This window comes from Sapajus apella, unplaced genomic scaffold (assembly GCF_009761245.1).
Source record: "Sapajus apella isolate SASKATOON/1434 unplaced genomic scaffold, GSC_monkey_1.0 scaffold4, whole genome shotgun sequence".
Classification (NCBI taxonomy): Eukaryota; Metazoa; Chordata; class Mammalia; order Primates; family Cebidae; genus Sapajus; species Sapajus apella.
The window spans coordinates 23,509,591-23,521,918 of NW_022436944.1; the positions used below are offsets into that span (position 1 = coordinate 23,509,591).

Here is a 12,328-nt window from a genome sequence, read left to right on the forward strand (position 1 = left end):
CCATTCTGGGGTCTGGAGGACAGGTCCACTAGGCAGTGCCCTAGTGGAGACTCTGTGTGGAGATTCCAACCCAACATTTTCCTTCCATACTACCCTAGCAGAGGTTCTCCATGAGGGCTCCATCCCGTGGCACACTTCTGCCTGTATATCCAGGCATTTCCATACATCCTCTGAAATCTAGGCAGAAGTTCCCAAATCTCAGTTCTTGACTTCAGTGCACCCACAGGCTCCACAACATGTGGAAGCTGAAGCTAAAGCAGCTGGGACACAGGGCACATGTCCTGAGGCTGCACAGAGCAGGGGGTGGGGCCTAGGCCAGACCCATAAAGCCATTTTTTTCCCTCCTAAGTCTCTGGGCTTGTGATAGAAGGGGCTGCTGTGAAGGTCTCTGACATTCCCTGGATACATTTTCCCATTATTTTGGTGATTAGAATTTGGCTTCTCATTACTTTTGTAATGAGAAGTTTTATAGAGGTCTTGAATTCCTCTCCAGAATGTTGCATTATCAGGCTGCAAATTTTCCAGATTTTTTTTTTTTTTTTTTGCTCCAGGTCCTCTTGAACGCTTTGTTACTTAGAAATTTCTTCCACAAGATACCCTAAATTATCTATCTCAAGTTCAAATTTCCATAGATCTCTAGGGCAGGGGAAAAATGCAACCAGTCTCTGCTAAAGCATAGAGTCACATTTGCTCCAGTTCCCAACAAGTTCCTCATCTGAGACCACTTCAGCCTGGACTTCATTGTACACATCACTGTCAGCATTTTAGTCAAAGCCATTCAACAAGTCTCTAGGAAGTTCCAAACTTTCCCACATTTTCCTGTCATCTTCTGAGCCCTCCAAACTATTCTAACCTCTGCCTCTTACCCAGTTCCAAAGTTGCATCCACATTTTCAGATATCTTTATAGCAGTGCCCCACCCCAGTCTTTGTACCAATTTACTGTATTAGTCCATTCTTACATTGCTATGAAGAAATACCCAAGACTGGGTAATTTATAAAGAAAAGAGGTTTAATTGGCTCATAGTTCTGTATGGCTGAGGAGGTTTTAGGAAACTGACAATTCTGGAAGAAGGCACATCTTCAGAGGGTGGCAAGAGAATAATGAGTACAAGCAGGGGAAATGCGAGACACTTATAAAATCATCCGGTCTAGTGAGAGCTCTCTCACTAGCATGGGAAAAGCATGGAGGAAACCACCCTCACCCTCTGATCACTTCCCATTGGGTCCTTCCCATGACATGTGGGGATTATTGGAACTACAATTCAAGGTGAGATTTGAATGGGGACACAGCCAAACCAAATAACCACATCCCTTTTTTAAAATATCAATTCCAACCATAGGTAGGATTGAAAAGAGGATGAGTCCTAGTTCTCTGAGACTTGGCACAGGGGCTTGGCTGCCCCTGGTATTCCCCATTGTCTCAGTTATGACAGGGAAGATACGAGTTGGATCTTATTTTCAAATGGAAAACTGTCAATCATTTCTGAGAACTATCAAAGTTTAGAAAGATAAGATACCCACAAGAGAGTATCAGTCAGGATTCACTCAGAAAAAAGTGAAACAATCTGGCTATTGACAGAGTTTAATTCAGGAAATTGGGTAGACAGTTGATGGAATTCTGAAAAGGTACGAAGTGTGCACAAAGGTAACAGAGAGGTAATACTTACAGGAAGCAAGTGTGAACTCTAGGAGGAGAAGTACCAAAGGAAGTGAATCTAAAAGCTCCTAAGAGGAAACCACTGGGCTGGGATCCAGAATTCTGAGGACATTGCCTGGCTGCCGCTGCCCTCTCTGAGGGGTGTCATTGAAGCTAACAGAAAGAGCAAGCAAATAGGAAAAAGCAAGCCCTTCTCTCTCCCACTGGGTTCTAGCCACCCTCTGGCACTTCATACTGGTAGAAACCAACAGCACTGGCAAAGGAAAGCATGGTTTGTAGGGCCCCATGTACTCAGGTTCACAGAGAGAGTAAAGACAGGTGGTTTTGGAGCTGACACACTAGTTTGATGACTGGCACAAAAAGCACTTCTGAGTCCCGTGAGGGTCCCCCTCACCCTCTTTCTTACACACAAGAATCTGAGGTTCAGAGAATTTAAGAGAACTAACTAGGTCCTCACATAACAGCAGCACAACTAGTGCTCACAGGCATGAGTATAAAACCATAGTGACAATTAAAATGTACTTTCCTAAGGCAGAAAACAGTCAACTCTGAATTTGTTTCCATGGCTTAGAATTTTAGAGATAATAGGTGTATTTAGATAGACATGTTCAAAATATGTTTGGCTTGTAAGAGTCATACTAATTACAGTAATTTGTGTGATTGAATTAATTACTAAGCTGTAGAATTATGATTGTCTATGCTAATACTAAGGGTCAGATAAATTTTGTTGCTTAATTTTTTTTTCTGAGTTTATATTAGTTCTTTCTGTGTGTGTGCATGTGTTTGTTCTTTTTTTTATTATCGTACTTTAGGTTCTGAAGTACATGTGCAGATCATGCAGGATTGTTGCATAGGTACACACATGGCAATGTGGTTTGCTGCCTCCATTACCCCGTCACCTATATCTGGCATTTCTCCCCATGTTATCTCACCCCAACATCCACACCCCCCCACTGTCCCTCCCTTGGCCCCTCCAACACACCCCAGTGTGTGATGCTCCCCTCCCTGTGTGCAGGTGTTCTCATTGTTCAACACCCACCTATGAGTGAGAACATGCCGTGTTTGATTTTCTGTTCTTGTGTCAGATTGCTGAGAATGATGGTTTCCAGATTCATCCATGTCCCTACAAAGGACATGAACTCTTCGTTTTTTATGGCTGCATAGTATTCCATGGTGTATATGTGCCATGTTTTCCTTGTCCAATCTATCATCTATGGACATTTGGGTTGGTTCCAGGTCTTTGCTATTGTAAACAGTGCTGCTATGAACATACGTGTGCATATGTCTTTATAATAGAATTATTTATAATCATTTGGGTATATACCCAGTAATTGGATTGCTGGGTCAAATGGAATTTTCTTTCTAGGTACTTGAGGAAGCACCACACTGTCTTCCACAATGGTTGAACTAGTTTACACTCCCACCAACAGTGTAAAAGTGTTCCTATTTCTCCACATCCTCTCCAGCATCTGTTGTCTCCAGATTTTTTTAATGATCGTCACCATTCTAACTGGCATGAGGTGGTATCTCAATGTGGTTTTGATTTGCATTTCTCTAATAATAAGTGATGATGAGCATTTTTTCATATGTTTGTTGGCCTCATATAAGTCTTCTTTTGAAAAGTGCCTGTTCATATCCTTCTCCCACTTTTGGATGGGTTTGTTTGTTTTTTTCTTGTAAATCTGTTTTTGTTCTTTGTAGATTCTGGATATTAGCCCTTTGTCACATGGGTAGATTGCAAAAAATTTTTCCCATCCTGTTGATTGCCAGTTCACTCTAATGATTGTTTCTTTTGCTGTACAGAAGCACTGGAGTTTAATTCGGTCCCATTTGTCTATTTTGGCTTTTATTGCCAATGCTTTTGGTGTTTTAGTCATGAAGTCCTAGCCAGTGCCTATGTCCTGAATCGTTTTTCCTAGGCTTTTTTCTAGGGTTTTTATGATGTTAGGTCTTATGTTTAAGTCTTTAATCCACCTGGGTTTAATTTTAGTGTAAGATATCAGGAAGGGGTCCAGTTTCTGCTTTCTGCACACTGCTAGCCAGTTTTCCCAACACCATTTATTAAACAGGGAATCCTTTCCCCATTGCTTGTTTTTGTCAGGTTTGTCAAAGATCAGATGGTTGTAGATGTGTGACATTGCCTCCAATGCCTCTGTTCTGTTCCATTGGTCTATATCTCTGTTTTGGTACCAGTACCATGCTGTTTTGATTACTCTAGCTTTGTCTTAGTTTGAAATCAGGTAGTGTGTTGCCTCCAGCTTTGTTCTTTTTGCTCAGGATTGTCTTGGCTATGTGGGGTCTCATTTGGTTCCACATGAAGTTTAAGGTATTTTTTTCCATTTCTGTGAAGAAGGTCATTGGTAGCTTGATGGGGGTAGCATTGAATCTATAGATTACTTTGGGCAGTATGGCCATTTTCATGATATTGATTCTTATAAACATGAGCATGGAATGTTTCTCCATTTGTTTGCATCCTCTCTTATTTCGTTGAGCAGTGGTTTGTAGTTCTTCTTGAAGAGATGCTTTACGTCCTTTGTTAGTTGTAGTCCTAGGTATTTTATTCTCTTTGTAGCAATTGTGAATGGGAGTTCACTCTTGATTTGGCTCTCTGTTAGTCTATTATTGGTGTATAGAAATGCTTGTGATTTCTGCACATTGATTTTGTATACTGAGACTTTGCTGAAGTTGCTTATCAATTTAAGGAGATTTTGGACTGAGATGATGGGGTCTTCTAAATATGCAATCATGTTGTCTGCAGATAGAGACAATTTGACTTCCTCTTTTCCTAATTGAATAACCTTTTTTTTTTTTCATGCCTAATTGATCTGGCTAGAACTTCCAATACTATATTGAATAGGAGTGGTGAGAGAGGGCATCCTTGTCTAATGCCATATTTTGAAGGGAATGCTTCCAGTTTTTGCCCATTCAGTATGATATTGGCTGTGGGTTTGTTGTAAAAAGCTTTTATTATTTTGAGATATGTTCCATTGATACCTAGTTTATTGAGAGTTTTTAGCATAAAGGGCTGTTGAATTTTGTCAAAGGCCTTCTCTTCATCTATTGAGATAATCATGTGGTTTTTGTCTTTGGTTCTGTTTATGTGGTGGATTACGTTTATAGACTTACGTATGTTGAACCAGCCTTGCATCCCTGGAATGAAGCCTACTTGATAGTGGTGGATAAGCTTTTTGATGTGCTGTTGTAATCAGTTTGCCAGTATTTTATTGAAGATTTTCGCATCTATGTTCATCATGGATATTGACCTGAAGTTTTCTTTTCTTGTTGAGTCTCTGCCGGGTTTTGGTATCAGGATGATGTTGGTCTCATAAAATGATTTGGGAAGGATTCCCTCTTTTTGTATTGTTTGGAATAGTTTCAGAAGAGTGGTACCAGCTCCTCTTTGTATCTCTGGTAGAATTTATCTGTGAACCCGTCCGGACCTTTTTTTGGTTGGTAAGCTATTAAATGCTGCCTCAACTTCAGCCCTTGTTATTTGTCTGTTTAAGGTTTTGACTTCTTCCTGGTTTAGGCTTGGGAGGGTGCAAGTGTCCAGAAATTTATCTATTTCTTCCAGGTTTACTGGTTTATGTGCATAGAGTTGTTCGTAGTAATCTCTGATTGTAGTTTGTATTTCTGGGGAGTCAGTGGTGATATCCCCTTTATCGTTTGTTATTGCATCTATTTGATTCTTCTCTCTTTTCTTTTTTATTAATCTGGCTAGTGGTCTATCTATTTTGTTGATCTTTTCAAAAAATCAGCTCCTGGATTTATTGATTTTTTTAAGGATTTTTTGTGTCTCTATCTCCTTAAGTTCTGCTCTGATCTTAGTTATTTCTTGTCTTCTGCTAGCTTTTGAGTTTTTTTTTTATTTTTATCTTGCTCCAGTAGCTCTTTCAATTTTGACAATAGGGTGTCAATTTTACATCTTTCCTTGCTTCTCTGGAGGGCATTTATTGCTATAAATTTCCCTCTAGACAGTGCTTTAAATGTGTCCCAGAGATTCTGGTACATTGTGTCTTTGTTCTCATTGGTTTCAAAGAACATCTTTATTTCTGCCTTCATTTCATTGTTTATCCAGTCGACATTCAGGAGCCAGTTGTTCCGTTTCCATGAAGTTGTGTGGTTCTGAGTTAGTTTCTGAATTCTGCATTCTAATTTGATTACACTGTGGTCTGAGAGACTGTTTGTTATGATTTCTGTTCTTTTGCATTTGCTGAGGAATGATTTACTTCCAATTATGTGGTCAATTTTAGAGTAGGTACCATGCGCTGCTGAGAAGAATGTATATTCTCTGCATTTGGGGTGGAGATTTCTGCAGGTGCCTAGCAGATCTGCTTGGTCCTGCAGGTGTCTATTAGGTCTGCTTGGTCCAGATCTGAGTTCAAGTCCTAGATATCCTTGTTAATTTTCTGTCTCATTGATCTGTCTAATATTGACAATGGAGTGTTCAAGTCTCCTACTATTATTGTGTGGGAGTCTAAGTCTCTTTGTAGGTCATTAAGAACTTGCTTTATGTACCTGGGTGCTCCTGTATTGGGTGTGTATATATTTAGAATCTTTAGTTCTTCTTGATGCATTGATCCTTTTACCATTATGTAATACCCTTGTTTGTCTCTTTTGATCTTTGTTGGTTTAAAGTCCGTTTTATCAGAGACTAGGATTCAACTCCTGCTTTTTTTTTGCTCTCCATTTGCTTGATAAATCTTCCTCCATCCTTTATTTTTATCCTATGTGTGTCCTTGCACATGAGATGGGTTTCCTGAATATAGCACACAGATGAGTTTTGACTTTTTATCCAATTTGCCTGTCTGTGTCTTTTGATTGGGGCATTTAGTCCATTTACATTTAAGGTTAATATTGTTATGTGTGAATTTGATCCTGCCATTTTGATGCTAGCTGGATGTTTTGCCCATTAGTTGACACATTTTCTTCATTGTGTTGATGCTCTTTACCATTTGGTATGTTTTTGGAGTGGCTGGTACTGGTTGTTCCTTTCCTTGTTTAGTGCTTCTTTCAGGAGCTCTTGCAAAGCAGGCCTGGTGGTGATGAAATCTCTGAGCAATTGCTTTGTCCATAAAGGATTTTCTTTCTTCTTCACTTATTAAGCTTAATTTGTCTGGATATGAAATTCTAGATTGAAAGTTCTTTTGTTTAAGGATGTTAAAAATTGGCTCCCACTCTCTTCTGGCTTGTAAGGTTTCTGCAGAGAGATATGCTGTGAGTCTGATGGGCTTCCCTTTGTGGGTAACCCGACCTTTCTCTCTTGCTGCCCTTAGCATTTTTTCCTTCATTTCAACCCTGGTGAATCTGATGATTATGTGCCTCGTGGGGGTTGCTCTTCTTGAGGAATATCTTTGTGGTGTTCTCTGTATTTCCTGGACTTGAATATTGGCCTGCCTTGCTAGGTTGGGGAAGTCCCCGTGGATAATATCCTGAAGATTATTTCCCAGCTTGGATTCATTCTCTCTGTCACATTCAGGTACAACTATCAAATGTAGATTAGGTTGTTTCGCATCATCCCATATTTCTTGGAGGCTTTGTTCATTTCTTTTCACTCTTTTTTCTCTATTCTTGCCTTCTCGTTTTATTTCATTGAGTTGATCATCAATCTCTGATATCCTTTCCTCTGCTTGGTGGATTTAGCTATTGAAACTTGTGTATGCTTTGCAAAGTTCTCGTGCTGTATTCTTCAGTTCCATCAAGTTGTTTATATTCTTCTGTAAGCTGTTTATTCTAGTTAGCATCTCATCTAACCTTTTTTCTAGGTTCTTAGTTTCTTTGCATTGGGTTAGCACATGTTCTTTTAGCTCTGAGAAGTTTGTTATTACCTACCTTATGAAGCTTGTTTCTGTCAACTCATCAGATTCATTCTCTATCCATCTTTGATCCCTAGCTGGTGAGGAGTTGTGATCCCTTGGAGGAGGTGAGGCATTCTGTTTTTTGGTGTTTTCATTCTTTTTGTGCTGGCTTCTTCCCATCTTAGTGGCTTTATCTACCTGTGGTCTTTGTAGTTGGTGACTTTTGGATGGGGTCTCTGAGTGGACATCCTTTTTGTTGATTTTGAAGCTATTTATTTCTGCTTCTTAGTTTTCCTTCTAACAGTCAGTTCCCTCTGCTGCAGGACCACTGGAGGTCCACTCCAGACCCTGCTCACCTGGGAATCACCCTCAGGGGCTGCAGAACAGCAACGGTTGCCACCGGTTTCTTCCTCTGCTATCCTCATCCCTAAAGGATACCCACCAGATGTTGGCCTGAGCTCTCCTTTACGAGGTGTCTCTTTGGGTATACGGGGATTGGGGAGTTGCTTGAGGAGACAGTTTGTCCCTTATAGGAGCTCAAGTGCTGTACTGGGAGCTCTGTTGTTCCATGCAGAGCTGTTGGGTAGGTACCTTTAAGTCTGCTACAGCTGAACTCATAATCACCTCTTTTCCCAGGTGCTCTGTCCTAGGAAGGTAGGCTTTATTTACAAGTTCCTGTTGTGCTGTTGCCTTCTTTCATAGATATCCAACCCTGCACGGAGTAGTCTAGTCACAGTCTGCCAGCAGAGGTGTTTCTGAGCTGCCGCAGGCTCTGATCAGCTGCTGTGAGAACTGCCTCGGTAGTGGTGGACTGCCTCAGTAGTGGGGGACGCCCTTCCCCCCACTGTGCTGGACTGTCCTGGGTCCTGCTGTGCTTGCTGTGAAACTCTCAATCCAGAGCATTTCAAATTGCTTGTTTTGTGGGGTGGTACCCACTGAGCCAGATCACCTGGGTCCCTGTCTCAGGCCCCTCCCTTTCAGTTGAATGAGCGGCTCTGCCTTCTAGGCATTCCAGGCGCCAGTCGAAACAACCACCCAGACTTGTGTGAGTTTCTGTGTGCCAACCCAGCTCCGACTGAAACTGCCAGGCTGAAAACTCGTGGCGCTTTTTGGCCTGGGAATCTCCTGGTCTGTGGGCAGTGAAAACTTGTTTGGAAATGTGGTGAGCACTCACGCTCGGTGCTGTTCTCACTGGGAACTGCACTCCAGAGCTCTTCCAATTTGGCCGTCTTGGATCCTCCTCCCTGTTTAATTTTAATTACAACACCAAGCCTCTGGTCATGTAGGCTCATTCCCCATTGTTTGTTGTTTATATGACATATCCATCCACACAAGACTCAAAAAGTATTTAGCAACAACATCGCCTGTTAGTTTTCTACTGGAGGTGAGGAAATGATAACCAATGCAGCCACTAGGAAAACTTTCTCTAATGATAAGCCCAGCTAGTTCAGATATGTAATCTTTATCATAAAATCTCTGGCTAGTTCCCGGGACATCAGAAATGATATTTTTTTGATGGCTTATGATCACCTTAATATACTCACAGATGATCTAATGTAGGCAGAAAAGCACAGGGAGTCTATGGACTCTTTGATCTCAGCTCTGCCACTTTCAAGGTGACCTTGAGTAAATTACTTTAGTGTCTCTTTTGTTCAGTAGAAATGGGAATGTTCACTTATTTATTCAACAAATACAGAGTGCCTACCATGTGCCTGGTACTGCTCTAAGGGTTACAAATCAAGGAGTCCCTCTGCTTTGCCTTGTGATACAGTGTATTAGTCTGTTTTCATGCTGCTGATAAGGACATACTCAAGACTGGATAATTTATAAAGAAAAAGAGGTTTAATGGACTCACAAGTCCATGTAGATGGGGAGGCCTCACAATCGTGGTGGAAGGTGAAAGGCACATCTCACATGGCAACGGACAAGAGAGAAATGGGAGCCAAGTGATAGCAGTAAATAATACAGGAAAAAATAAAGCAAGTAGAGAATGAAGAGAGTGAACAGTTTGTACAGAGTGATTGGAGAAGACCTGTCTGCTCATGCAACATCTAAACAGATATCTAAGGAGGGAGGGAGCCATGTGGATATCTGCAGAGCTTTCCAAATAGTGGGATGTAGGAGGAAGTGCAAGGGCCCATAGCAGAACACAGTTAAAGAGGATAGTGAAAGGTAAGGGGTGAAGGAATATGGTCAGAGAAGAGGTCAGCAAGTTGTGGAGAGTGGGGAAGGGGCAGGAACGGATCCTACAGGGTCTTTTAAGCCACAGGAATTCATTACAAAGTCTTGAGCAAAGGCCTGACATGGTCTTACTCATTTTTAAAGAAGCACTATTGCCGAGTGCCACCATGGGAGGCAGGGAGGCCAGTTAGGAAGCCATTGTTGTAATCCCGTCTTAAAGTTGTGGTGGCTTGAAAAGAGATGCTAGGGATGGAGAGGTTGAGAAGTATTTGGGCTTAGGGTTACATTTTGAAGGACAAATAAACAAAATTGCTGATGTGCAGTGAGAGGAAGAGTATAGAGTAGTCCCAAAGTTTGCTCCTGGGCTGCAGAAAGAATGGAGGTGCTATTACTAAAAAGCGGAAGGTGGGGGAGAGGCTGCTTAATCATTCCGAGCCTGCTGTGAGACAGTAACTCACTGCAGTAAATCAGGAGATGTAAATGAGACAAGCACTGTTCTTGGCCCACAGTAGCTATTCAGACAACCTTAGTCCCTTCCTTATCCTTTGTAACACTTCTTTGTTACTATTCTTGTTTTTACAATGAATTTATTCACTACCCACACACATACACCTGCCCTTTTATTCATTACTTCTCTACAGATCGATACCTAGTCAAAACAGTTCCACAACAGTGAACGGGTCAGCAAAACCTCACCCAGAAAAACCTCTAATAGACTACACACTCGACAGAGGCTGCATCTTTAAATAAATAAAAAGAAATGCTTTATGCCAAAATAGTATTCAGGGTAATCCTCCTCGTGCTTTGAAGTACTTAGTGCTTCAGCATGCTAAAAGTTTCCCTAGTATTCATTGCTTTTTAAAATAGAAATTCTGTGAATAGTAAAATAGTTTATGAGCATTTTGCCTTAGAAACTCTGAAGAGATGCTAAGAAACTGAGAAGTTACCAAAACTCAGTTGAATTACCTACTGAATAGATATTTCATGGTAAAAGTTTCGACTTGTTTTATTATTTTGTCAAAAATTTGAAGCATAATGTTAAAAGGCAATAAGACATGTAGATTCTAAACACTTATGTAAATATGTGTTAGCAATATTTTATCCAATGCTGACCTGAAATATAACCAACATGTAAGTAGAAGATACAGTCTACACATTTTTTTAAAAACCTCAGTTTTTTAAAATTCGTTGTTGCAGATTCACTTGAAATATCAGTATTCAGTTCACATATCTCTATACACTTAAGAATCATCAGCTTTTAATTTATGAGTGTTTTTAGTTAGAAAGATTTTGCTACTTAAAATTCAATTCAATCCCCTTGGTCTGAGTTGAGGAATACTTATATCTTGTGTTTTTCCCAAAGCCCTCCTCTGTGCTCAATTTCCCATAATTGAGCTAATCTTTAATCCAAAGTAGAGTGAAGATCCCACTGCTTTCCCACTCCAGTCTAGGGACAATAACACAGAGAATAACAGCGCCCAGGGACAGATAGCACATTGGCCTCATGGTCACTATTCCTCTGTCTCCAGAAAGCATCTAGTGTATGTGTGACTTCATGTCACATTAAAAGCTGGTGTGTGGTTTAAGAAATAAACCCTGCAGATGGCCAAGAAGCAGCTAAAGGTCCACTGTTGGTAGGAATCACACAAGAACAGACCAGTTTTTCTTCAAGGAGTGAATGTCTTGAGTGTGTTCAGCAGCAGGACAGATCACCCAGCCTTCTCAAAGAGGCACAGAAGCAAACAAGGTCTCCTCTTTCTTGCTTGGCAAATAGGAACATCAGCAGGGGCAGGAAAACCTTTGTAGACATCTTAGGTTTGTCACTCATGACTTTTAATACTAAATCATGGTATGACAAGAACCTCGTCAGGCTACCCAAAGTATACAGTGAAAAACAAATATCTTGCAGTAAATATGCCAGTATTTAGTATAAAATCCAGCAAAGTAGTTGGCACTGCCTAGGAAAAGCCCAGGGTTGACTATGCAGTCTTTTGTTCATGTTTTCAAGTATAACTTTACTAGCTCATGAACAGGGACCCGTTTATCTCCAGAAAGAATGTACTTCTCATTTTTATTTAGAATCTACTTCTTAATGCTTTTCTTTAGTTTTAATCCTTCAGGACCCTGTTTAAACCCTGTTTAAAGCAAGTAACAAGATTTACCTAGGTTTTATTATCATGGTAATTACTAGCAGTTTTAATCTACTGACACCAAGTCTATTTTCCAGCTGGAATAGTCCCCCCTACTCTTTGACTTAGATAGAAAATAGGTTTTGACTAATCTGTTTTTTAATTTCAGGGATAGTTGCTGTTCTCTTCTGTGGAGTCACACAGGCACATTATACCTACAACAATCTGTCTTCGGATTCCAAAGTGAGAACTAAACAGGTAAAAGAAAAATTTACTACAGACTTGATCTCTTTTCTGTGTAACAGTTATGTAGCAATTCTGACAGTATAGTCAGAAAGCATTTCATTAGTAAAGGAAAAATGTAAGCTCAAGGCTTCATTACAGGTTGGATATTTATAGATTTTTTTTTCCCCCCAGGATAACCATTAACAATTCTCTTGGTAAGCAAAAATATAGTTATAATAGTCTCTCCCTCCTGAGAGATGTTGAACTTAGACTGTCAGTCTTGAAGATGAAAGACCTACAGTTGGTAATAATTCACAGGCACTTACATCTAAAAGCG

The 12,328-nt window shown here is 40.5% G+C and overlaps 1 protein-coding gene across 2 annotated transcripts in view; it reads left to right on the forward strand.

Moving 5' to 3' along the window:
• Positions 1–12,328, forward strand: part of SLC9A9 (solute carrier family 9 member A9) — a 579,933-nt gene that overhangs the window by 276,190 nt on the left and 291,415 nt on the right. For both annotated transcript variants that reach the window (XM_032258640.1, XM_032258631.1), the window contains exon 9: positions 11,936–12,024. In XM_032258640.1, coding sequence (XP_032114531.1) covers positions 11,936–12,024 — 89 coding nt within the window. The remainder of the gene's footprint in view (positions 1–11,935; positions 12,025–12,328) is intronic.